The following is a 27,742-nucleotide window of genomic DNA, read 5'->3' on the forward strand; positions in this document are numbered from 1 at the left end:
AGTGCAATCACTGTATATACTGTATATATTTATGACCTTTTAACCTTATATAATTTTCTATATCATAAAATAAACCATAACATGAAATCATGAAATAAACCTTTCAATTAGCATTAAGAACAATACTAATAGCACTTATAGGCCCATTGTCAATGAAACATTATTATTTAGTAAGGCGACAGCACCCTCTGGTGTACAAAAAATGAAAAAAAAAAAAAAAAATTACAAACTGCGTGAAGGCGCTTGAGGTGTTTATTCACGGCCGACGTGCAGCCAAGCTTGGCACTGAAGAGACAGGACAGAAGAGTGTACTCTCCTTTGTTTCTTTGAAATAAGTCAATGTTTTGGACACTCTGGTGCGCTTTTTTTGGCTTTGTGCCGCTTTCCCCGCTTGCAAACAGAGCATCCGACATTCTAACTTTCCACGCATATATTTTTTAAACCCTTCATTAACCGTCGACGGCATGTTGTGCTCGTCGACGGATTTACGTCATCGATGACGTCGACTACGTCGACTAGTCGGGACAGCTCTAGTACAGTATAAAATCGAAGTTTGTTGAGGAAAAACATTTATTCTCCAACCGTATTAACAGTACAATTTGTTTGCCGCCTCAATTATAGCAGAAGACAGACGTAATTTATAGTTTTACTTACCTGGTTCTGACTGGTTAGAGGACTGGCGCAGCATGTCAAATATACGGCACTCATGTCTTATATTCCATAAAGCCGGAGGTGTTTAATCATATTGGTCGCGCAGGCACCTCTGCATGATATAGCTATATTGTAAATATTGCACTGAGCTGACTGGTCTTTTTTCTTTGTAAAGTTGAGCCAAATTCGTGAACGCCGCTGCGCAGTGTCTATGGTTGAAATCAAGTTTCAGTGCAAAAACATACACTTCTTGTGGCTTGTTTATCGTGGTGTTGGGTGGCTATTTTTTCCAGTCGGCAGTCGACAACAATGGCGACTTAGTAGTGAAACTAATTTTACAAATTGTCTAAAAATGAAAACATTGAGGGGTTTCAATATCAAATTATTTTAACTCATAACTTTATCTTTAAAGAACTACAAGTCTTTCTATCCGTGGATCCCTTTAACGTTTTGCAACACATCTATCTGCAGCTACAGAGATGACTGAGGAGCCCGCGCCTACCCAGCTTGAGGAAGAACGGCCCGAGGCGACGCCTGACTCGAGCGTGTCCCAAGCTCCTGAGGATACACCGGGGGATCCCGAGGGTCTGATGGGCCGATTAGACGACCTGGATAAGGCCGTGACTCCGCCCCTTCTGAGCCTCTGCTCACCTCATCAGCTCTTCGACATCCACGAACGAGTGAGGCTTCTGATGAGTCGGGTCATGACTGAGATGCAGAACCGCTTCGCCCCTGTCGACACTTGCCCGTGAAAGCACAGAACTATGACCCTATTCCATGTAATTTTTTTTTTTTTAAATCACAGTATATCTTTTTTACAAATCTGTGATTTTATTCTGAACTTTTAAACTGTGGACTTCCAAAAACATCAGTCAAACAAACCAACAAGAATTTTGACACGGATCAACGAATACTACAGTTGTGCAAGCACCTCATTCCTCATGTGCCTGTTTGTAGATTGTTTACAATGTGTATATTTTGTAGAAACACGTTTTAGATAGTTTAATGTCACATGTACATAAGTCTGCACATGGTTATATTTGTACCGTATTAGTACTACAAATAAAAAGATCGGACATATGTGTTTTGACGAGAAGTTGTCAAATTGACTTTTTTGCCAAGCATTTTTCACTTTCACAACAATGTTTCAGTTGATGTTGAAAACCTTCACCTCCACAGGCAATGTGTAAGAAACGTTTCACATTTTCCTGTCAAACGGATGTGAAAATTATTTACTGTAATAAAAAAAAATTAAGCTTGCGTTGGAGGTCTTTGTAAAACCACGCATAATCTAGTGGCATTTTATAGGAAATGCTGGAATCTGAGACACACTAGTCAAGATTGCTCATGAAACATGGACCAACTACAGGGATTACTCAAAAAATTTGTTTTATTTCAGCAATTTAACAAGATGAAACCAACAAATTTTATTGAGCCATTACACGCAAGGTGACATCTCCAGTAATTGCTTGTTGTGACTTGGCCGATTACAATTTTCATCTTATTGAAACCACAAACTCAGAAATTTTTAAAACAAACTTTTTTTTTTTTTTTTTTTTTTTTTTTCTGGTTCGAAGAGTCAAATGTATAATATGTGTCAAATTCACCTTTTATGTTACAGCAATACAACCTTTTCAGGATATTCCTAATGTATCACATGGGAGTTCCATATACTGTACAGTGTACCCTCGCTTTAAACTTCGTGCCCTCAGTCCATCGCAGATTTTTTTTTCTTCAATTAAAAAAATAAATAAATGCAGTATTTTAAAGAGCTGTCCTGATTTCTCGCTCCTACCGCTTTTCTTGGTCAGACAGTGCACTGGAGTCTCTCATTAAAGTTAACAATGATTGACAAACGTTAAGGTTTGAGCTAGACGCTTGGAAGCCGAAACTCTCGAAATGAAAGCTGCATGCGACAATCATAGTTTTACTTGTCAAACAGTTGCTGTGGCAAATCATTGTGTGTAAGTGAGCAGCTTGAGTGGACTCAAAGTTGTTGTTTTTTTTTGGGGGGGGGGGGGGGGGGGACAAAAGTAAAAAACATGTTATATGCATCTATTTCCAATGCTAAACCTGAATATACAATTTTTTTTTTTTGCGGCGGGGGCGCCACTTTGCGGTTTCTCACTTATCGTGGTGGGTTCTGGTCCCCATTAACTGCGAAAAACGAGGGATCACTGGACTGTCATTTTGGTTCATTGTTTTATTTGGAGAAAGCGGTGAACAGGAAGGGGTTATGAGGGGACAGAAAGGAAGGAAGCAGAAGAGGGAACGAACAATGCGCCTATGCTGCCAATGACCATAGTTGTGTTATCGTTAGCTAATTATATTTACTGTACTACTTTACTGTACTTTACTACATTTTTATATTTACATACATTAACACTTGGTAGCTTTTCAGTTTTGGTCAATTTTAGTTACGCCGGTGGACAAAAGCAGTAGTGTTTTGCCTTAAGGAAGACTGCGTTTCGCATGAGGACCAGCGCACACCCAAACATTGTTGTAAGATCATCAATGAATCAAATATCAATCTCCCAGTCGGCTGCAGATGGTTTAAACAACATTTCTGTTTCCAGCCGCTGTATGAAGGACAAATTCTAATAAGGTAATGAAAACGGTTGTGGCTAAACAATAGCATATGACCATTAGCAACTGAGTGGCTAATCCCCAAGCGAGTGACAGCCGGGCCAATGTTCATTCTGTATATCCTGGTAGCCTCTCTTTTTTCCCCTATTCAGACCAAACTTTTTGTCTCTTGTTGCTCTGCCATCTTTGCAGCATTCGTGCGAAAAAATTTTGCATCGACTTCTGTCTATCATGAAAGGGGAAAGTGACGTACAGTATGCCGTAATGCAGTCGGCACACTTGTAGGGTTTTTTTGGTGTCAAAGTTCATTAGAAAAAGAAGAGAAATTCTGTTATTATTAGACGGATCGCAATGAAACTTGATTGGTACAAACCGGATTTTAAAAAAAACACTATATAAATAAAACACTGTATAACAGCTCTGCGCATCATCTTACCTTTCTGTTTGACCCTCCTCTTGCCTGACCACCTGTAAGCCGGGCCATCAGAGGGCTGGGCCCGGTGCGGTCGCACCCCCAGGACCCTCCTACGTTCCGCCCCTGGTTTATCTATTAAATTGATCATGATTTGTAAGCTTCTAATGAAACAAACTGCTGTTTCATCCTCTTTGTGCTGTTTTCGCTTGGCCCGATGATCTGATTATGTCTGCAAAAACAGATGCCAGGTCCTGTGCTGCATTTCTGCACACTTCCAAGTCAAGGAGCTTGGGAAGAGAAAGCCTCAAGAAGTGGACTGCAACACGAGGTAATGTGCTCATTTTTGATAGAAGCGCTCAGAGGCACTCTTTTAAAAGTATCCTTGATTAGTGTGTGTTGACGGGATGGGCAGTGTGTAACTGAGCTACATCATATTCTGATCTGTTCCTAATATTTTGGTTTACTAGGATGAAGATGTTGCTTCAGTTGTTTATGGTTTGGAGGATTTTGCTTCTCGAGGCAGTCCACCCAGCAGCAGCTTCCTCAAACAGTAACTACACGGCCAACCTAATTCATTCATTTACCATCACACATATCGTTCAATCATGAGAGTCATGGGGGTGCTGGAGCACAGCCCATAGACTAATCAAGTCTATATATGCTGTTTTTTTGTGCAGGATTTCTATCATTCCCAATCAAGTCGTGTGATGTTTTCATTCTTCCTCCCCTTCCTCCTCCTCTCTTTCCTCCACTCCAGAAAAAAGCAGAATTAATGGTAACAGCTATTGCAAAATGCTGACTTAATTGACGTGCATTCTTTTAAAAGATAATAATAATAATAATTAGGGTTGTTCTGATCATGTTTTTTCGCTCCGATCCGATCCTGATCGTTTTAGTTTGAGTATCTGACGATCCCGATATTTCCCGATCCGATTGCTGTTTTTTTTGCTCCCGATTCAATTCCAATCATTCCCGATAATTTTTCCCGATCATATACATTTTGGCAATGCATTAAGAAAAAAATGAATAAAACTTGGACGAATATATACATTCAACATACAGTACATAAGTACTGTATTTGTTTATTATGACAATAAATCCTCAAGATGGCATTTACATTATTAACATTCTTTCTGTGAGAGGGATCCACGGATAGAAAGACTTGTGACTTTGTATATTGTGACTAAATATTGCCATCTAGTGTATTTGTTGAGCTTTCAGTAAATGATACTCTGGCCATGCCCAAATGCATGATGGGAAGTGGAACCATGACTGTGCGTAGTGCTACCAATTGATATATCTTCTCTACATTGGGAAATAACATAAGGTGTTAAGAAAAAGATCAATTGCTACCTTGCTACCTACCTATATTTCTAATCGTAGGGAGAGGGATTGTAAGGCTTTATCCAATTAAAAAAAAAGACTCCAAAGACAAAGGCTGCCAAAATTCACTCTTCTCACTTTACGCTGTCTTTTATCTCTCTGTATAGGTAAAACGGCATCATTACAGATTGAGCGTGACAATGCGTGAGTGGGTCCTGCAGCGCATGCATTAATTGCGTTAAATATTTTAACGTGATATATTTTTTAGAAAATTAATTACCGCCGTTATAGGGATAAATTATGTCTGTAACGTTAAATAGAATTAGAAAACGATTTAATTAAAAAAAAATATATATATATATATTTAAAAAAGGCATGGCCGATATTTTTTTGCCGATTCCGATACTTTGAAAATGACGCGATCGGACCCGATTGATCGGGATGACGATCGATCGGAACATCTCTAATAATAATACTTCTTTGGCACTTCCATGAAAAAGTGAAAATTGTAGAAACAGTCCCGTTTGATAGCATTTATTGGATTGTGCAAGTGTATCTATTTTTTGGGGAAAGCAAGTGGATGTGTGTTAACTGGTAATAAAATAATCGTGTTTATTTAGGTTGATATAAGAGAATACCTCACTGGGCCTAAAGGAGAGAAGGTGAGTCATTTTGCAACAAAATCCATCCACCCATCCATCCAGTTTATATATGAAATATTTATATATAGTATATTTTAGTGATGCAATGATTAATCTATTCTATATCTATTTATATCTATTCTATACCTAATAAAAGCTTCAATTTAAATTTTGCTACTTCTAGGATTCGTTTAATTAGACTGGCGTTGTCATGATTTGTTTGCATTTAATTTTATTGATTTGGGTGGATACACTGCCCTCTAGTGGCAATAGGGAATACGACATAACTTGTCTAACATGGCAGAATCCAGTTGCTGTCTATTAAGATCAACATAAGGTAAGTGTTTGAGATAATGTTTTTATGCATTTGTAATTTAGTTTATAGCTATATATAGTAGTTGTTTTTTTTTTGTGGGAATATGTGTTTGAACGTTTTGTTTGTTTGTGCATTGTAAAGGAAAAAAACCCAAAAACAAAACAAAAAAAGCTAGCATTTTGTAGCATTTAAGCTAGCGGACTTTTGTTATGCTTGTTAGCCAATTGTTATTTTGGTGTACTTAGATCAGTACTTCTCAAATGGTGGGGCGCGCCCCCCCAGGGGGGCGCACAGCGATGCCAGGGGTGGCGCGAGTGACCTCGGGGAACACGCTTTTTTTTGTTTGTTTGTTTTTCCGTACTAGAATAAAGTGTACTTGCACATCCACTCCGTGGGTGACAGTGGCGCTCTCATTTTCAAAGTGCGTGCAGTATTTTTGAATAAGCAAGAGCACACGGAAGAGACTCATGCAGAGCTGGACTCACGCAGCGACCCACTGTCTTCTCTCGTCTTCTCCGGTTCTCACGTGTCCGGCCGAGAAGTGTCGTTTTCGGCTTGGGATCGTCACGACCACCGCCCTCACCTACGGTTCTCCCTCGGCCGCTGAGAATGCGCTTTTTTTCGGGCCGTTTGCCTTTTGGCTTTGAGTTTTAATATAGTGGGAAATGAGGAAAGACCACTGTTTACTGAGCCACTTAAAGACATTAGACCTCAATCTCATTGATAAGCCGCTTGATTGTTTTTCAGCGAAAACGTGCCAAATATTGCCAATTGTCACAATCGTCCCGCTTTGTCAGTGTTCTATCAGTAAACCAGTGAGCACTGTGGTGAATCAGCGAAAATTAAAAACTTTCCTTCTGTCCAAAGACACTCCCCCCCTTGTATTCAGTTTTGTTTTTTTCGGTCAAATTTTTTGGCATGTTTTCCTGAAGAGTAAATGTTTCTAATCATTTTGAATTTGTTGTTTTGATTTTATTACATTTTATTTTTCAGTATCAAATGGTCAAAAATGTACCTTGAGTTATTTTTACAGTTTGGATGTGACTTGTTTTTTTGTTTGTTTGTTTTTTTAACTTCAGGCAAATTGATGCGCGTTGTCTTTTTTCTGTTACAAGCAAAACAATGTTAATAAAGTTATACTTTATTATAAGTTGATCTATGTTACTTTTTTTCTTTAATAGAAAAAAAGGACACAATGTTAGCCTGAGGCGTACTTATAATAGTAATATTACAGACAAATGATACTATTTACAGTGGCGGCAGAGAGTTGGGTGGGGGGCGCGAAACATTTACGTCTTCCTTGGGGGGGCGTAACAGAAAATAATTGAGAAGCACTGACTTAGATCCTCATTTATTATTTTTTTCAAACAGTTTGACGCTAAGATCAGGTATTTCAATTCATTTTTAAATGAAAGTGCAATTCTGTATAGTTTGGAGAAACACTCAGGAATTTTATTTTGTATTCACATTTTTTTTTTTTTGAAAGCCTTTGTTTTAAATCTCCTAAAATTATTTCTGCAAGGCATTAAATATTCCTAATCTGATTATTCGAACTAGATAGTTGATAGGTTAATCGATTACTAAAATAATCAATTGATGCAGCCCTAATATATATAAATGCATATGTTAATAAGTGCATATAAAACCCTAAAAACGCAATGATAACGCATGTTATCATTAGAACATTAAAGAACTTTGATGCATATGAAAAGTTATTTGTAATATGAATAACATGTAAAATAATGTATAAATAATATAAATATGTACTGTACATTCATTCTCTCACTCTCATATGATGCGTGTGTGATGTGTGTGTGGGGGTGTGTAAATGTACATACATACTAGTACATAGTAGTGTAAATAAAGTGTACGTAAATTAGAGCCTAGTTCGGGCCTAAAAAATCCAGCCCGACCCGACACGGCCCGCTGGTATTGAGGCCCGACCCGGCCCGAGCTCGATCACTTAACTAGATTTGCAGGCCCGAGCCCGAAAAACCCGATTTTTTTTTTTTTTTTTTTTTTGAGTGACGCGGAAAAAACGCAGCAGCAGCAATTTATTTTCATTTCTTCGAGTTGGCAGAAAAAAAACGCAAATTTTCTTAATGTTTAAATAATCTACATATTTTTTTAGAATTATCAAAGCATTCACACAACGAAATAACGCTGGGAAAGTTTGTTAAACATATTTCTGAGTGTGTGGGATATTGTTCTCACATGGACGCGCCTCTCTGACAAGGAGAGGGAACAGGAGGGGGGGCGCCTCGGCCGTGCGCAAACGGTAGAGGGGGAGGACAAGAAGGAAAAGCGGCGGCGCCACGGCGTTCGTGCACACGCACAAGCAAAAGCGCAATACAGAGAGACTGCTCTCCATTTTTTTTTTTTTTTTAAATAATTTATTAGTCCGACCCGAACGTGAATGCTTAAATTGTGGGCCCGACCCGACCCGACATTCGGGTCGGGTCGGGTCGAGTTCGGGTTCGGGCACAAAATCTAACCTCTAACGTAAATACGATTTTAGAACTTTTTTTTAATTACAATATTATTATTATAGCTACAGTGTATATATAATTATTATTATAAGATACTAAATAACAAAATAACATTTAAAAATCCGCAATGCACTGAGGGCACGAAAGTTGATCCGTGAAGTAGCGAGGGATAACTGTGTATATACATTCATGGTAAAGTACTGTCAATTTTACTTTACTCCCAATTTTCTAAAATGGCGACAGTCAACAAAAAAAAGTTGACTGCGACGGCCGACACTTCAAGAATAGGTGGAAATGGGACTATTTCTTCTCTAAAATATGCAACAAATGTGTCTGCCTCACATTGAACTCTTTAAAAGCAGTGACTGCTTCTTTTAAAGAGTTCAATGTGAGGCGATATTACCAAACAAGACACGCTGACATGTACGACAAGATTACAGGGTAAATACGTAGCGATAAATTGAACCAACTTGAAGCTAGTTTAATTTCACAGCAGGAGTATTTCGCAAGAGCCTGAGATTCGAAAGAGTACGACACAAAGGCTAGTTGCGAGATTGTTGAAATTATTAATTTAAAAAGATAATAAAGCAAATGTGACACACAGAATGGCTTGCTAAAATTTGCTTGAATATATTGTTCTACGTAAAGGACGTCAGCCAAGGTCGGCCCCTCACATTTTTACCACACCAAATCTGGCCCCCTTTGCAAAAAGTTTGGACACCCCTGATTTAGAAAGTCAACATTTATTATTTCATGATTGCTGTTCATTAATATACAAGCAGTCTGTCTTACTTATTACACTTAGAACATTATTAGTCATGTAATTATGAACTATTGTTGCTCAGAACATATAAAAGTATTGTAGCATAGTCATGCTTATTTATTTATTTTTTAAAAATCATTCTTATTGTGTAGTAATTGTGGGTTAATTGTTTTTGTGTTCTTCCGAAAGGGTTGTCGAGGAGCCAGGGGACTCAAGGCATGCACACAAACACACAAATACATGCACATACACGCTCACGACACCCGAATTAAGTGCTGTGTTCTCATTTCAGGGCCAAGCGGGTGTTATGGGTGCAGGGGGAGCAGTTGGAAAAAGAGGGCCGACGGGCGTGAGTGGGAGCCAGGTCTGCTTTGGCGTGACCCTCGAACAATTCTATGCCTGTAATGGAGGAGACGCTAACAAGTAGTGTTCATTCATTGCAGGGTGAGAAGGGCTTCAGAGGTTGGAGGGGCCTCAAGGGAGAAATAGGACCAGCGTGCATGATCAAGGTACGTTGAATAGGGGAGAACAGGGTTGGTTGTCATAATTTTTACTCTTGCGTGAATATCTTCCCATGATCAAGTCATAGAATAGTCATTCATTTATTCCAGGGTCGTGCAATATTTTGGTTTGGTTAGGACATTCTTTTCATTTTTCAGCCGTTTTTTTTTTTTTTTTTTTTTTTTTTTTGCTTTGTTTTTAATAATAATGTATTAGAAATCAAAGATAACATACTACACTTTTTGACAACCAGCACCATTGTGTTGGTTGTCACATAGACACAAATCTTGATGAAAAAGATATAAATCTTGTGATTTAAAAAAATATATGTATTATTATTAGGGCTGTCAAAATTATCGCGTCAACGGGCGGTAATTTTTTTAATGAATCACGTTAAAATATTTGACGCAACTAACGCACAAATGCCCCGCTCAAAGAGATTAAAATGACAGCACAGTTAAATGTGTACCTGGTGTGTTTTGCGGAGTTTTGGCGCCCTCTACTGGCGCTTGGGTGCGACTGATTTTATAGGCTTCAGCACCCATGAGCATTGTGTAAGTAATTATTGACATCAACAATGGCGGGCTACTAGTTTATTTTTTGATTGAAAATTTTACAAATTTGATCAAAACGAAAACATTAAGAGGGGTTTTAATATATAATTTCTATAACTTGTACTAACATTTATCTTTTAATGCCATCTTGTTGATTTATTGTAATGATAAACAAATACAGTACTTATGTACCGTATGTTGAATGTATATATCTATCTTGTGTCTTATCTTTCCATTCCAACAATAATTTACAGAAAAATATGGCATATTTGATAGATGGTTTGAATTTCGATTAATTGCGATTAATTACGATTAATTAATTTTTAAGCTGTAATTAACTCGGTTAAAAAATTTAATCGTTTGACACCCCTAATTATTATATGAAAATGAATAAGACTATGTTGTAGCATAACCATTAAATGTATATACTGTATGTAAATAATGGAAAAACTAGTAAAATTAACTCCAGAACTGAACATCTTGTTCAATAGCTTCATTGTTTGAAACACAGACATACAGTAGCACACCACACAGCAAACTGTACAATGTTATGTTTTACTGGCTTAAAATATCATTCTTATTTTTCTTTATTTATACATTGTACACAACTGAGAACTGTTAGAGAACAATTTCACTGTTCCCTGTACAGTGGCAATGAAAAATCACTTGAACCACATTCTGTTTTTGGCTAAAAGCTATTCAGGGGTTAATCTGTGCCGTATCCTGCCGGAACAAGCTCCAGCACCTCTTGATTTTGGCCTCCATGTGCTCTGGGACTTATATGGACTTATATATTATCTGGCTCCTCTTGTGTATAGAAAATAATAATAATATGAAAAAAAAAGTATTGTTATAGCCCCAAATGGGGGAAAAGAAGGAGAGGAGTCGTTGATGGCTTTCTCCCCTTTATTGTGGCAACAATAAGAAAACAATAAACAAAATAGCAGCGGACTGCAGCAACATTCGGCCGCTAACTTTTGCTTCTCGCCCGTCTCCCCCTCGCTTCCTACTCTCTCACAGCTCTCCAGTCCTAGCGCCTCTTAAAGGGAACGTGCATAGCTACGGACATTACAGTATAAAATAAAATAATAATATGCATGAATTCATTTACAGAACAAATACCAAAAATTGCATGTTGTCCATAAAAATTTACCGTCATTTGAAGGACTTGGTAATTTGTTGATGCACTGAAAAGCTAGGCCAACAAATCACGCCCCCTGACATAAAAAAAAAAAAAAAAAAAAAAAAAAAACTTGCAGCATCTGAGGAGCAAGCAGCCAGGATCAAACGGTACTTCAACATGCCAAAAAGACAGTTGCATTGACTGTCTTTTTTCAAAAAGAAGGAAGATGGTTCAAAACGAGTCAGAAAAGCAACAACTGGCGATGAGGGCAGCTGCAGCGATCATGCTAACGGAGGAGGCATGCTAACAGCAGTAGGCTAGCGCCGCAGCAACTAGCCAGGTGCTGTGAGGAGTATAGCCTAAATAATTGTAAATTGTTGTCATAACATTTATACCATGGATATTATCTGAAATTGAGGCTTGTAAGTCCCACACCAAAGCAAGTGGGCATTTGCGTGTTGTTTTCAGCACCATTTTCTGCGTATGTTCCGGGACCTGTCCCCGTCTCGTCATCCCTGCGCTGTCTTATGTACTTTGCGTTCTGGCACCTTATGATTTACAAATCAAGCACTGAAGCTACCCTAACAGCTAGCAAGCAACTGGCTAGCAAGAGAATGTGAATCAAAACTGTAGTTTTGTTCTCACACTTTTTAATGGTAACACTTTCATAACTAGAAACCTGTTGTGTGAAAGACTATCAAATAAATAGTGTTGGAGGCATTCTTTCAGGTCCTCCGCGTGTTCGTTTTCAAATCAGGTGAGACGGCTAGACTGGATTGCTAAATAAAGGCTGGAGGCAAGAGATCAATACTGCGCAGTGTTAATTTCAGAAATTTCTGGGTGCATTTAATGACAGAACAAAAGCTGTGTAGAGAAATACACACTGAGCAGAGAGCTCGGCGTTGCTTATATGCTGTACGGATAAGGAGGTGTGTCTGTTTATTGATTAACTCATCTTGCAAAATAGGTCATGAGCCTTGCTGGTTGGCAGTAAAAAGTCCATGATTATCTGAGGCAAAACTAACTGTCAGCGGTTTTCTGTGAAAAACAAATCCATTAATTGACATGATTGCATTAGGCTAGACGCCTACTGACTTCAATAGCCAAGCTATTACATTTTGAAATTTACCATTATATAGCCAAGAATAAAGACAATGATTTTTTATCGGCGCAGTTCTGATAATTTCCAAGTGTGACACCCAAGTCATGTGACAACCAAGCCCGCTACAAAGTATACAGTGCAAAAATGCATGAATTTCTTGAGGTGTGCTCAAATATTTAATATTTTGGGTAATGGCAAACTGGATTTTTTTTCGTTATAGGGCCATGCAGGACTAGCAGGAACGCGGGTAAATGCAAACGCTGGGCTCAACATCTCTTTTTCAGCAGAAAATCCAATCATTGACATTTATTTCTGTTCTTTCAGGGGGATAAAGGATTGAAGGGAGCAACTGGACCCAGAGGAGATACTGTGAGAAATATGATTCCTGTTTTGATTCCTGATTTTAATGCCAAATTATTAATTAGTTTTTCATTGTCAAAGCTATGTCCAGTACCTGGTCAGTTTGGATTTCAAGCATGTAACCACAGTGGCGCTGGAAGTGGGGTGCTGCAGCACCCCCTGGTGTTGGAGGGGTTTGGTAAATAGATAAATAAAACATACAGAAACAATAATGTACAGTGATCCCTCGCTACTTCGCGCTTTAAACTTCTTGCCCTCAGTCCGAGTTTTTTTTTTCAATTAAAAAAAAATATATACAGTATACAGATGAGCTGTCCTGAGCTGATTGCTAGTCTCCCTCTCGCTCCCTCCCTCTCCCTGCTCTTTGTCCATCAGCACGTGCACTGGAGTTGCTTATTAAAGTTAACAATTGTTTGGGTTATATCTTGCCAGAGCTGCGGACATCAAAGGGCCGCATGCGTCAATCATCGTTTAACTTGTTAAACAGCTGCTGTGGCAACTCATTGTGTATAAGTGAGCAGTTTGAGTGGACTCACTCGATGAAGCATTTAATAAAGCCAAGCATTTTCTACTACAATACTTAATTCTTGTTTAAAATATATTTGGTGGGACAACAACGTTTAAAACGTATAATTATTACATTTTAAGTGCTTAAAAACCATTTCTTAAAATATATATACATTTTTTTAATAATACTTTAGGAAAAAAAGTGAAAGAAAAAAAAAGTCTTATATGTATCTCTTTCCGATGCTAAATCTGAATAAATACATTGAACCCCCCCCCCCCCCCCCCCCCCCCAAAAAAAAAAGGCAGTTTTTCACTTATTGCGGCAGGTTCTGCTCCCCATTAACAGCGAAAAACGAGGGATCACTGTATTTAACTTTGGGGGTTAAATATATATATGTTGAAAAAGTTTTTTTTTTTTTTTTTTTTTTTTTTAAACGGTCACCACCTGACACCTTGCTTCATACCGGGTCACGTTAAATAAGGTGGTATTTGTGAAAACGGGGTGTTAAACCGAGGCTTATTGGACCTTTTAGTTTTCAAATTGGTCCGTGTGTCATTGTGCCGTCTAGCTGCAGGGAATTGTATCATAATACACGGGCACTTTTATTTCCAGTACAAAAATTCCAACACACACTGTAGGTGAACTAGAACGCTGTCTTTGTAGTAGCCTAGTAGTAGAACGTAAACTATCCAGTATGTGTGTTTACTGCCATTGTGTACGCCTTGTATGGAGAAAACGGCTGTTTTTGGATTGGAAAAAGTAAAAAAGATCCTCAGCACCCCCTGCCGTGAGTGACTTCCAGCGTCCCTGTATACCCAAGTCTTTGCACCCCATTATGTGACTAATTAAAACCTCTTTGTCGTTTGCATAGGGTGAGCCAGGCATCATGGGAACATGTGGACAAAAGGTAGCATAAACGGATCAATTTCTGAACAGTTTTGTGACCAGAACGCAATTTGTTCAACAGTAATTCAATTTCAATTTTTGCGATCATATTTGAAGTATACATTTATAGTAGTTAAATGTCATCAAAATGTTGCGGTACCCTTTAAAGGTATTGGACGAGCAAGGTAACTCATTTGCTAAACGTATACTGAAGAAATGTGTGTTTCAGATCAAAATATTGCTTCTTATAAGCAGGGGTGTTACCGGCGGGGTGGCGAGGGTGTCAGTGCCCACCCACAGACACACTCTGCCCACCCAAAGAAAACTGGATATACTGTAGTACTAACGGTGGTCTGGGCACCGCGTATGGTATCCCATTCATATAGTACTGATGTGTTTTCTAAGTTTTAATCTTTGCGTTGTTACCTCCTTTTTCACCTTAAAAAAAATGTTGGTTTTGTTCCTAGGGGCGCTACACACATTTACGCAATTAAAAAACTTTTTTTTTTTTTTTTACATTTTATCAAAGTTTTCACCAGTGTTCACCTGGCTGTTGAGTTTGGTGAGTTTTGAAGCATTCTGAGGGGGGTCAAAGTAGGGCTCAAAGCGTCGGCGGGACAAAAAATGACTGCTAGGGGGCGCTACATAGTATATTTGGAATTTGTCTTTACACGGTATCAAAGATTGCACCTGTCTTGACCTGCCTGCCGATTTTGGTGCATTTTGAAGCATTCTAAGGGGGTCAAATTGAGCTCAAAAGGGCTGTGGAAAAAAGAATAACTATAATAATAATAATAATTAAAAAAAACGAAGAACCACAATAGGTTACCTAAAAAAAAACATTGTCACCTGCATGCCCATACTGTTCAGTTATTCAATTCAATTCAATTCAAATTTTATTTTATTTGTATAGTCCTGGATAACAACAAGGTTGTCTCAAAGGGCTTTGCAGAGGCAATATGATACACAATCAGAAACAGCAAATGAAGCAACAAAGATGAATAAATAAAGTTCAAGTCCTGGGTATCCCCCATCCTTAGACCCTCCATGTCGGCAAGGAAAAACTCCAAAAACTCCAGAGTCTTCGGGAGAAAAATGAGAAACCTTGGGGAGTACCACAGTCAGGAGAGATCCACTCCCAGGACGGATAGACAGGAAGCCCCAGGACTGCTAATGGGAATTAGCAGGCGAAGTTAAAGTCCGTAAAGATGCAGTGGAGTAAAGGAGCAAGAAGAGGTCCATCTAGCCAGATGAGACGGGGGTGCAATGAGGACATCCATCCAGCCAGGTGTCCGGACAGTCAGGAGTGCAGCTGAAAAATAGCCCCTCCCCAGAGGGGAGGGGGGAAAGGGGACACCAGGTGACTAGTGATGAAGAGACTAGACAGCTAGATATTAACATTGGAAAATAGAAATAAAGTAAGACAAGTGATAGATAGAGTGAGAAAAAGGAGATAGAACTCAGTGGCTGTACTTCCCCCAGCACTATAGCTGCTAGTGCAGCTTAGACTGAACTGTGAGTCTACTCCGACTTCAACTAGTCTGACCATAAGCTTTGTCGAATAGGAACGTTTTTAATCTAATCTTAAATGTGCAGACTGTCTCGGCTTCTTTAATATTAGCTGGAAGCTGATTCCATAAAACGGGCTTGGTGGCTAAAGGCTCTAGCTCCGACAGTACTTTTAGAAACCCTGGGAACTACCAGTAGACCTGCATTCTGAGAGCGGAGTGTTCTGTTGGGGCGGTATGGAACCAGAGCATCGGTGAGATAAGATGGCCCCAACCCATTAATGGTCTTAAATGTAAGAAGGAGGATTTTAAATTTAATTCGAAACTCGACTGGAAGCCAGTGAAGGGCCTGGAGCATAGGGGTGATGTGCTCTCTTCTATTGGTTCCTGTTAAAAGTCTTGCTGCTGCGTTTTGGACTAGCTGAAGACCTTTTAGAGAACTTTTCGGACATATGGATGTGTTCTAAGTCTAATAAAATCAAATAAACCTTTATTTGTTTAGACCACATCACAACAACAGTTATCTCAAGGAGAAAAAACAAAACATATTTTAAGGTGCAGTAGCCCTACGCTGGATTTTGACCCATTTGAGCATTGTAGCTTTTTTTTTTTTCAAATAAAAGACATCAATAATCCCAGTTCAGTTTTATAATCAAAACGTATATGGATTGATAGCATGCAAGCACTGTGCATGCATGACGCACACACATACGGACAGTTTGCCCTGACTCTCGGCCGTGTAAGCAATCTTGAAACATTGCTCATTTGGAGCACAGAAAGAAAACCGAGCATTCTCAGGTTTACCCCCACCCCCTCACCATTTAGTTTTTTAATGACTGTTGTCAAACCTGCCTCTTTTCTCTTCCCGCGTTCAAGCTAGGCGCTAACGCTAATGCACATAGCTATATTGCTACTGTAGCGCCCTGTCTCTCTCGCTCTTTGCTGACGTAATTGCTGCACGAATTCCAATTTGGGGGACTTGACAGTTCAGACCGGAGCCACATTCTGGAAAAATTCTGGCCCAGATCGGATTTTAACCACATACGAAAGTGACCTAGATCGGATTCGAAATAGTCCACTTATATGCGACTTTTTCGGTTCAGACATTCAAGTTAATGCCTCACTTGAATCGGAAAACACGAAAAAATCGGGTTTGTGTATTAAGACCTAGCCTATGTGCCATGCGACTGGCTGGCAACCAGTTCAAGGTGTACTCTGACTCCTGCCCGTTGTTAGCTGGGATTAGCTTCAGCACCCCCGTGAATTTCGTGAGGATAAGCGGTTCAGGAGATGAATGAATCACTAATACTGTTTTCTTAGTATTTGTACTGCACCTTTCTGACTCCCAACGTTTCATGTTACTTCAACTAACATTTCTTATAAAATGAAAAGTTAAAACGTCGTCTCAGGGTGATGGTGGCCTCTGGGGAGAGCAAGGACACATGGGACTGCAGGGACCCCGAGGTGAGCCTGGTGGCAGAGGACCCATGGTAAATTGATACAAAAATGAGCAAAACTCAAAATATTGTCAACAAACCTTTTAAATCTAGTTTTGGTATTAATCAATGCAGGGATTGAAGGGATCAATTGGACCTGCAGGATTGTTGGGTCACCCTGGATCGGTGGGACCGCCTGGTTTGACTGGAGAGCCTGGACTTCCTGGACAAGGTGCACTGCAACCACAGGTCTCTGGAAAGCATTTAAAAATAACATGATGATGACCGTCACCTGTCTTGCAGTCTACCTTTTACCAGGTCTGACTGGGGAACAAGGAAGTCGAGGCCCCGCAGTCACTTGTAGCTGTTCAAGGGACCGAAACCCTCAAAGACTGCCGGAACGGGTCCAGACGGTTTGTTCAGTCCTGTATTTTTTACCAGTGAAAGGAGGTGATTTTGAACATTCTCGCTATTTTTTTAAAGGATTATTCGGGAATTGTTGGACATTATACACCCTACACTTCAGATTTTAAATAATTCACATCGACGCCGGCTCTATGCAGGGCAAAGAGGGGGCAGTGCTCCCTCAAATAAATGTGTTGCCCCCTCAAATCAAAATTTTAGAAGTTGAGAAAGCACGTGTTTAATATACTCACAGAATTAATACATTACAAGTTGAAAGATTATTCTGCAGTAGTGGGAAAAAAAATCTGCCGAAAAGGGGACACAAAGATCATCAGTTCTCTGTCATCTCTCTTTCCCTCCGCTGTGTGTGTAATCACAGGATGGTCAGCGCACACGCACAGTAAAGCATGCACAGCCTCCAGTAAACATCCAATCACTGTTAGTATGTACTAGTTCTTCTCAAAAATTTGCATATTGTGATGAAGTTCATTATTTTCTGTAATGTACTTACAAACATTAGACTTTCATATATTTTAGATTCATTACACAAAACTGAACTAGTTCAAGCCTTTTATTGTTTTAATATTGATGATTTTGGCAAAAAAGTCAAGAAAAAACAAAAATCGCTATCTAAAAAAATTTGCATATTTCATCCGACCAATACAAAAAAGTGTTTTTTAATACCAAAAAAGTCAACCTTCAATTAATTACATCAGCTATGCACTCAATACTTGGTCGGGAATCCTTGTGCAGAAATGACTGCTTCAATGCGGCGTGGCATGGAGGCAATCAGCCTGTGGCACTGCTGAGGTGTTATGGAGGCCCAGGATGCTTCGATAGCGGCCTTAAGATCATCCACAGTTTTGGGTCTGGTGTCTCTCAACTTCCTCTTCACAGTATCCCACAGATTCTCTATGTCATGAGAGTTGGCAGGCCAATTGAGCACAGTAATGCCATGGTCAGTAAACCATTTACCAGTGGTTTTGGCACTGTAAGCAGGTGCCAGGTCGTGCTGAAAAATGGAAGCATGAAGTGCTCCAAAATCTCCTGATAGCTAGCTGCATTGACCCTGCCCTTGATAAACCACAGTAGACCAACACCAGCAGCTGACATGGCACCCCAGACCATCACTGACTGTGGGTACTTGACACTGGACTTCAGGCATTTTGGCGTTTCCTTCTCCCCAGTCTTCCTCCAAACTCTGGCTCCTTGATTTCCGAATGACATGCAAAATTTGCTTTCATCTGAAAAAAGTACTTTGGACCACTGGGCAGCAGTCCAGTTCTGCTTCTCTGTTGCCCAGGTCAGGTGCTTCTGCTGCTGTTTCAGAGTCTTGACCTGGCTTGACCTGGGGTATGCGGCACCTGTAGCCCATTTACAGCACACGCCTGTGCACGGTGGCTCTGGATGTTTCTACTCCAGACTCCACCAGAGTCCACTCTTTCTGCAAGGTCTGGAATTGGCCCTTCTCCACAATCTTTCTCAGGGTGCGGTCACCTCTTCTGGTTCTGCAGCCACACTTTTTCCGTCCCACAGACTTCCTACTGAGGTGCCTTGATACAGCACTCTGTGAACAGCCTATTCGCTCAGAAAGTTCTTTCTGTGTCTTAGCCTCTTGCTTGAGGGCGTCAATGATGGCCTTCTGGACAGCAGTCAGGTCGGCAGTCTTGCCCATGATTGCTGTTTTGAAAAATAAACTTTATCACAATATGCTAATTTGTGAGAAGGACCAATATTAGCCTAGACATCCTGTATCCCCACCAACAACTGCTGCCCCAAAACAGCCTGCTCAGCTACCCAGTGACTGGCAATGCACCATCTCAGCCAACACTGGGTAGCTATCCAAAGCATGCATTTGGTACAACATTAAAATCCTTCAATCCCGCCTAGTAACGCACACGACCATGGCTAGGGTATTCAGTTGTACAAGATGCCTGCTTCTGTTTCCCGTCAGGAATGGGGATAGGGGGTTATGGAGCATGATGTGTACATACTGTAGTTTTTCAAGTATTTTGAAACAAAAATGTCTTATAATTCTGTAGTACTCTTAAACGTCTCACATTTAAGGAGTGTATAGTTGAAAACAAGGTAAATCGTGCGTGATCTAGACAATGTGGACCATAGGTTATTTATGAGACATATATTTACCGTTGCTTTTTAACAAATGTATTGATTGTATACCGTTTTTAAGATATAAGTAGCATAGAATAAAGGTTCTGTTAAGTATTACTTTTTATAAATAATATCTAAAATGCGATTGTTAAGGTAAAACGCTGCTCAGCCTTCGCCGCGTAAAGACGCACTCTGAAGCATTCTACAGTTTTGATGTATGTTCCATGCCTGAATGTGCGTCTTTAGTTGTATGGGGGACAGGAAACTGATAAGCATATGCTTCATCTCGTCCACCTTTGTCGTCTTCTTCGGTTTCTTCGGGCAAATCATATCACATTTTGTATTTGTCAATGATTGTCAATGATACCGATGATGATGACAATAAAATTCCATTAAAAAAAAAAAAACACGAAGCAAAACAACGTAACTGTAACCCTACTTATGTCTTCTTCATTATTAGCCTAATCTGCCCTTTTTTTAAATGGATTTGTGATTAAATATGGTCTACTATCATTTTAAAGTCACTTTTAGTATTTCATAGCACCTATAAATTTTGGTGTAATGAGGTCAACGGGCAACCCCCATGAATTTGGATGCTTCGGCGGAGGTCTGTTCTCTCAGAGTGCTTCAGTATTTAGTACATGGATGTAGCCCGTTTTAGATCTAATTCAGGTCCTTTTTTGATCCGCCTGGTCTTTGCAGATTTTTATAGCCGATGGAGAAAGAATGATGAAGGAACTGCAAGGAGAGAATGTGATGGTTCTTCGCACAGACAAGCAAGCTCTCTACATCTACAGCGAAGCACAGTGGATCGATGTACTGGTAATTTGATTTTATATCTGCTGGCCAATGAAAAAGAAAGCAAGCCGCATCGAGGTTTATTCATGAGAAAAGAAATAAGAAAAAATTCATGTCCATTGGGCAAGGCATTACCAGCACACAATTGCACAAGTTACTATGATATAAGTCAGAGGTAAGTCCTGAGTCTTACCTGTTGTGGGCAAGTCAAGTCGAGTCATAAAGTTATGTCGAGTCAAGCCATGTCAAGGTTATGTTGAGTCTCGAGGTCATGTTGAGTCGAGCTGAGTCATAAGTAGGGTTGGGCATCGTTTGAAATTGAATGGTTCCGATTACGATTCCACGTTTCGATTCCGGTTCTGAACAATTCTCGATTCAGTTTCTTTTAACTCATTCACTCCCAGCCATTTTCACCAGAGCAAGGCCCTTCGCTCCCGGCCGTTTTACTGAATTTTGACTGATTTTGCAAGGCCCACAGAAAATTCTGTTCTATTGCTATATAAACATGGAACCCATCAAAAGAAAGATTAGACTGCCTCCTCTTCAGCAGAAAAAAAAGTGAGTTCATATCTTTTTCCATTCTTTAGAAATCAGCATTAGAAAATAGCTTAGTTTGAGCAATTTTCCAATTTTTGATGAAAAAACGGAGAAAATGAGCTTTTTGTAAACGCATACATTTCAAACATAACTTTGACTTTAACACAGCCATTTTTTGCATTAGTTACATCCCAAACATCTGAATAATGTTTTCCTTTTACAAAATATCATAAAGAAAAAGAAAAATAGAGCTTTTGATAGCAAAGCAACAATTTATTTACACATTACTACTGAGAGATGACGCTGGTGTCACCGAGATGACGCTGTTGTCACTCGTCAGCCGTGTAAACTTTTCCCTCATCTTTGTCTGTCTCACAAAGATGGATTATTTTTGAGTCTCTGCGGGGTCTGCTTGATGAGCCCGCTGCACGGTGGTCCCAGTCATTTTGCTAGGTCGTCCAGCGCCTGGCATTCCAGGCATCCTCTAGGTTGTTTTGTTTGGTCGTCCGCCACCTGGCATCATGCCACCAGTAGGGCTGCAGCTATCGAATATTTTAGTAATCGAGTAATCGACTTGAAATTCTATCGACTAATCGAGCAATCGGATAAAACAAATATATTTTTAGGTGAAGCGCAATTATAAATGTACATGAGAAAACAAGACATTTCATCTAATCTTGAACCATTTTCAGTCAATCAATGTCTTTATTTTCGATGTATATTGTTGAAAACAGCCAACAATTGCATCTCAGATGTAACTAGAATGAAAAAAAAAAGACTAATTCACTGCTTTCACTCAAAAAACCTTTAGATCTTATTAAAAAAAAAGTATATATATATATATATATATATATATATATGTATGTATACAGTATATATACCTAAACATGACGTTACGCTTGATAACACACATAACTTAAAAGTTAGGATTTTTCCCCACGTGTTTAAATTGAATTTCTTTTTGTGTCAAGCCATTTTTAAGTTCTAGTTAAGTTTTAAGTTAGTCTAAACTGTAAGTCCTGATAGGATTTTGAGTTTTTGCAGTGTTCAAAATAAATGTATGATACAGGCTGTATTGGAGCACATTAGGGACCAGTGCTACTTGGTGTTTTATCCAGCAATGACTACTGAGCTAAAATTGATAGTTAGCATTATTGAGTTTTTATTTTACACCCTCATCACTCCACAACGCTATGTTATGTTAAAGCCTGTATGTAAGACATGTTAGCCACGCATCGCCAGTGGTCATAATTAATAGAAACCTAGCCCTCCGCAGGGCTAACGTTACGTGAGCTAGTGACAGTAACGTTAATCTTATTTATTAGCGCTTAGCGCTCTACTGCTTTAAGATGGCGGCTGTTTACTAGCGTTGGCCAGACGCGGCTGAGTCTGTCATTTCGCATCTAGTTCAACATACATGTGATCTCTATGAAACTCATCAGACGCTACCTGCTACCAACGTAGCATCGTGCGGGCTAGTATTTAGCAACGTCGGCGTCGTTTGTAGCGGCTGTCGGCTGCAGTAAGTTTTTTTTTTTTTGCTTCTTCCTCTACGTACGTGACATCAGCGCGTTGTCCCGCATTAAAAGTAGTCCGAGCAAAACGTGATGCTTAGAGCTGTCAAAATAAACGATTACTCGAGGTGAATAAAATTACTCGGATCAGTTTTTAAACTCGAGTTACTCGAGTTGCTCGAGTATTCGTTTCAGCTCTAGCCACCAGCGCGCTGACCGTGCTGCCCGGCCTTTCATTGCTGTTGAATCGCGTTGCGGGTCTTACAAAATGCGCTTCTGCCCTCCAGTGGCCAGTTTTATTGCTTTAAAATGGGTTTGGAGCTTTGTTTTTTGTTTCTCAGATAGACCGGAAGCTATAGATGCTTCTTGTAAAAAAAAACAAAAAAAAAAACACAAAAGACGTATAAATACCTTTTTGGGACAATTAAGTATTTAGAAATAGAACTTATTTATATGTTTTTGGGAGCAAATGAGTTAAGAGGCAGGGTAAAAAAAAAAAAGCAGGGAAAAAAATGCACGATTCATATTAAAGTCTTCTCGATGATTTTTTAAATTATATGAACTTCTCACGGCCAATTTTAACATGTATATAAATATCAGTCTTTGAACTTGAGTAATTTTTTTCCCGCTCGGCGGTCAGGACATCGAAACATGGGATCGAAATTTTAAAATTCGAACGATTCCGGGAGCATCAGAGTGATAAAACCGGTTGCCATCGATGCTCGATGCCCAACCCTAGTCATACGGTTGTAAAGACGACTCATGTCAAGTCAAAAATTATAAAGACAAGTCGTGTGATATTGAAAGATTGTCCAGTCCTGTCGAGTCGAGTCTCTGACCCTCCCAGCTCAAGCGAGTCAAGTCAGTGTTTGTGTTTTTTTTCTTTAAGTCCGAGTCAAGTTGCGAACCATCATATTTGCGACTCCAGTTGACTCGAGTTTGAATCCCCGTGCCTCAAGTCAAGTTGTCTGATTACCAGTCCAAGAATCCGCATCTTAGGCCATGTCTACACGTAGTAGGGTATTTGGCAAAAAGAAGAATTTTTCTACGGTTTGGCCTATCATCCACACGCACATTTAAACGAGGGTTCTTGAAACCTTCATCCAAAGTGAACATCAATTTGTGGCGCCATTATATTGACACTGATAACCTAAGATTTAACTGTGGAAACGTCACTGACTGCGGCAAACTTTGTCCCTACGTCACACATGAGACCAATGTTTACATTTGGAGTAAAGTTAGACAGGTGTTTTTTTGCTTCCATTTGCTTACTAACTAGGGGTGTAACGGTACACAAAAATCTCGGTTCGGTACGTACTTTGGTTTTGAGGTCACGGTTCGGTTCATTTTTGGTACAGTAAGAAAACAAAATGCAAAATTTCAATGTGCTAGTTGTTTATTACGCACTTTTGTGCTTTCAACAATAGGAACATTAACCTATACAAAGCTAGAATTCTGCTCAAAAATAGAAAATAAAATATTCTGAAAGGTAGATATTTTGAAAAACAAAATAAAAACTTTGGCTAAGACTTTTTCTTTAAAATAAATATCTGATGTGCAAATTGAACAGGCACATAAAGGCAGCGTTAACAAAAGTCATCTGACCGCTCGTCATTTTACAGTCAACTCTCAGAGTTCGCAACTTCGCATTTGACAGCATACGTGCCGCGTACGTCCTCGCTAGCTGTTTGATCGCCATTCATTCACCTGTGCATTTGATCGCTATTTTGTTACACTCCCGCTTTTTCGGTGAGGTATTTTGTGTTCATTCGTTATTGGATCGTTTTTGTTCACCACTGTAAATAAGAGCACCGCAGCAGTAGACGTAAACTGCCGTTTTCGTTCAACCCATTTTGTTTAGTGTAGAAGCCAGGGTAGTGGCTGTATTGTTTTTTCTTTTTTACGATCAGGGTTTACTTAGCGGGTGGGGTTCAAGAGTAGTTTCATTTTGTTTGTTGTTTTGGCCTAAGCTTACGCTGAAGCCAGCTTCTTCCGCATTTTGTATATTTTGTTCATTGCGAGTTCGACTTGTGTGAATAAATTTGTGTCCACTTGCAACTTGTGTGCGTGGCTCGTTTTATGTTACGCCCTTAGCAGCCGTCCGTGGGACGTAACAGTGGGATTATGGGAAGCATGAGCGGTTATTCCGTGTTTGCGTTAAATGCGTCAAATATTTTAACGTGATTAATTCAAAAAAAAAAATTACCGCCCGTTAACGCGCTAAATTTGACAGCACTTTACATTACGTCAGAAACTCGTTCAGTACGTCCCCGTACCGAACCGAGGACCACGTACCGAAATGGTTCAATACAAATACATGTACCGTTACACCCTTATTACCAGGGGTGCACATAATTTTTTTGCCCAGGTTCTCAGAGGAGGACCTGGAGATGTGACTTGGTCCTCATTGAGCTTGAGAGCCGACCCGCCTGATGCGATAAATTTATGACAAGCTTTACTTAGAGCCAATTAACTTTAATTAATTATATTAACAATTAATGCTTGATTAACATCAACTGGCACAACAAAATTGCCATTACTTTGAAGTGAAATGTAAATGTAAAAAGCACCAATTCAAAATAAAGGGGATTATGCGGCTCCCACATTAACTTCAAGCCTTTTTAAAAGTGGAATGTCCTCCTCATAAGACCTCATTGAACGTGCATGTTTAGCTTTGTAAAATGCGAGCAAAAACACGTTTGTCAGTGCATGTCGCTGTCCATTACCTTTATTCCGCCACTTGTCCATAGGGCGAGTGGGGTCCTGTTTGACATCGATAGTTTGCTTAATTGCCACATGCGCTGTTTTTTTCGTGCTTTTCAAAGTTTGGATGGCTGAAATTCTTTGACCCTACATAAAATGCGCTGCTCTTATCGGCGACATTGGGATTCTAACGGCACATTTTGTACCGCATTTCCGTGCGAGCCTCATTTGCTTCTAGCCATGGTACCTCCTGTAGCCACTTTTCAGCAAAAGTCCTTTTTTTCGGTAAATCCGGTGACGTCTCTGTCGTCTGTCTGTCTTTTGACGGGGGTGGGGGAACACGGAAGTAATTACTCAGTGTGGCCTGCCTCTTCGACATTTTGAGAAGTTATTTTCTCGTGTCCGCCGCAGCCATCGGTACGCAAAAGTGTATGGAAGCCGTTGAGGGCCAGCGCGTTTGTCTACGTCCAGTACGCATGCGCGCATGCGGACCACTTATGTGCTCCCCTGCTTATTACTAACTCTTGCAGTGCTTCATATTGAAGAACACATGCAAAGGATGGGGTATTATGGACAGTTATTTTTTGCCCATTTTTATTCATGTACTTAAAAATGAATGAATGCGGTTGGCTGTTGAAGCTTTTTTTTTCTACAAACATGCTGGTGTGGACGTAATTATCTTTTCCCAACGTACTAGGGCAGGATCCTCGGTTTTAAAAAACCCTGCTAGGTGTTGACTTGGCCTAAAATGATATGTAATTGTGATACATTTTACCATGTAGAAAACAGATACAGGTGCTGGTTAAATAATGAGAATATCATTCAGCAATCCCATTCATAAAATTCACATAATGTTCAAAATATAAAATTAATAGGTGCCCTTTTTGAATGGAATTAAACCTTACACTATATTTTAAAAAAAAATTAACAGCACCTGTTAGAACTATTTCATGTAGTACTAATTCATGCTTGTTATTTCTTTTTGTGCTGCTGTTTCTTTGTTGGACCAAGAACCCAAAAAGTGAAAGCATCCCTGCTTGATCTACTGTCTGCTCCAGACACGCATGGAAACATGAGTTTCCAACCAGTTTATTTGAAACGGATTAAACATTTTGGAATATTATCATACTTGTCAATACACCTTCTGAATTTAAGTTGTGACCATACATAAGCGTAAATGACCCTCCTTAAAAATTAAATTTATGACATGATTTTAGCATACTTGAATGTCCAAACCATTTTAGAAATGCAAGTACAAGAATGTATAGTTTTACAGAAAATTCCTTCAGCTTTCGTAATTTTACCACTTTCAAATACCGTATTTTCCGGACTATAAGTCGCACCTATATATACCAATACAATATATACCAATAAGGCGTACCAGCCAAAAAATGCGCAATGAAGAGGAAAAGAAACATAAGTTGCACCGCAGCATATGTCGCTTATTTGGAGGAAATGTATTTGATAAAAACACCAAGACCAGACATGTCATCTTGAAAGGCTATTTACAATAAAAATAGGGAACAACAGGCTGAACAAGTGTACGGTATGCTAACGTTACATGGCGCATACACAACTGAGAACAAGCCTGGTTTTGGCTGCATATGTTACTACTTGCAGCTTTTAATCTGCATAATATGATTTTTTTCAGTGCCATTTTGTTCAGCCCTTCTCAGTTGTTTTTTTAATAAGTTACCGCCAATGTTGAAACACAAACCATTTGCAATTTAGTGTGAAAATAACATGTGAAATTATGTAATTTCATAATAATTTCACACACAAAAAATGACTTGAAGTCCGAAACATACGGTACTGTAGGTGTCATAGCATGTTTTATTTGAGTGTTTGTGTGTGGGGGTGCAACAGTTTTTTGTTAATGTTGAGAATGTAAATCGGAACACATGCGGGGATACTTTAAGAGATTTTCAAAAAAAATTGTAACTTGGAAAGCACTGTCCAATAAAAAGCATGACTTCTGACATTTTGCAATTTTTTTCTCACGTTTTAAGATAGGGTTGTTCCGATCATGTTTTCTTGCTCCCGAGTCGATCCCAATCGTTTTAGTTTGAGTATCTGCCGATCCCGATATTTCCTGATCCGGTTGCTTTTTTTTTTTGCTCCCGATTCAATTCCAATCATTCCCGATAATTTTTCCCGATCATATACATTTTGGCAATGCATTAAGAAAAAAATGAATAAAACTCTGTACATTCAACATACAGTACATAAGTACTGTATTTGTTTATTATGACAATAAATCCTCACTCAAGATGGCATTTACATTATTAACATTCCTTCTGTGAGAGGGATCCACGGATAGAAAGACTTGTAATTCTTAAAGGATAAATGTGACTTTGTATATTGTGACTAAATATTGCCATTTAGTGTATTTGTTGAGCTTTCAGTAAATGATACTGTAGCCATTTAACTGTTCTGCCCAAATGCATGATGGGAAGTGCAACCATGACTGTGCAAAGTGGTACCAATTGATATATCGTCTCTGTGTTGGGAA

At 39.3% G+C, this 27,742-nt stretch overlaps 2 protein-coding genes across 6 annotated transcripts in view; both read left to right on the forward strand.

Annotated features, from left to right (window-relative positions):
- The window catches only part of rif1 (replication timing regulatory factor 1), a 40,192-nt gene extending 38,018 nt beyond the window's left edge, over positions 1-2,174 (forward strand). For 2 of the 5 annotated variants that reach the window (XM_057852070.1, XM_057852071.1), the window contains exon 35: positions 1,123-2,174. In XM_057852070.1, the coding sequence (XP_057708053.1) occupies positions 1,123-1,403 (281 nt within the window). In that variant the 3' untranslated portion in view covers positions 1,404-2,174. The remainder of the gene's footprint in view (positions 1-1,122) is intronic. The other 3 variants (XM_057852072.1, XM_057852073.1, XM_057852074.1) reach the window with 3 other exon arrangements.
- Positions 2,175-3,893: 1,719 nt separating this feature from the next.
- On the forward strand, positions 3,894-27,275 carry LOC130926650 (acetylcholinesterase collagenic tail peptide-like). The gene is made up of 11 exons (XM_057851675.1): positions 3,894-3,980; positions 9,477-9,548; positions 9,628-9,693; positions 12,685-12,711; positions 12,789-12,833; positions 14,204-14,239; positions 17,135-17,215; positions 17,297-17,393; positions 17,465-17,574; positions 20,381-20,500; positions 26,242-27,275. Exons 1-11 carry the CDS (start codon positions 3,894-3,896, stop codon positions 26,269-26,271), a joined length of 771 nt encoding a protein of 256 aa, XP_057707658.1. The 3' UTR covers positions 26,272-27,275.
- Positions 27,276-27,742: the final 467 nt, after the last annotated feature.

Source organism: Corythoichthys intestinalis, chromosome 12 (genome assembly GCF_030265065.1).
Source record: "Corythoichthys intestinalis isolate RoL2023-P3 chromosome 12, ASM3026506v1, whole genome shotgun sequence".
NCBI classification, from domain to species: domain Eukaryota; kingdom Metazoa; phylum Chordata; class Actinopteri; order Syngnathiformes; family Syngnathidae; genus Corythoichthys; species Corythoichthys intestinalis.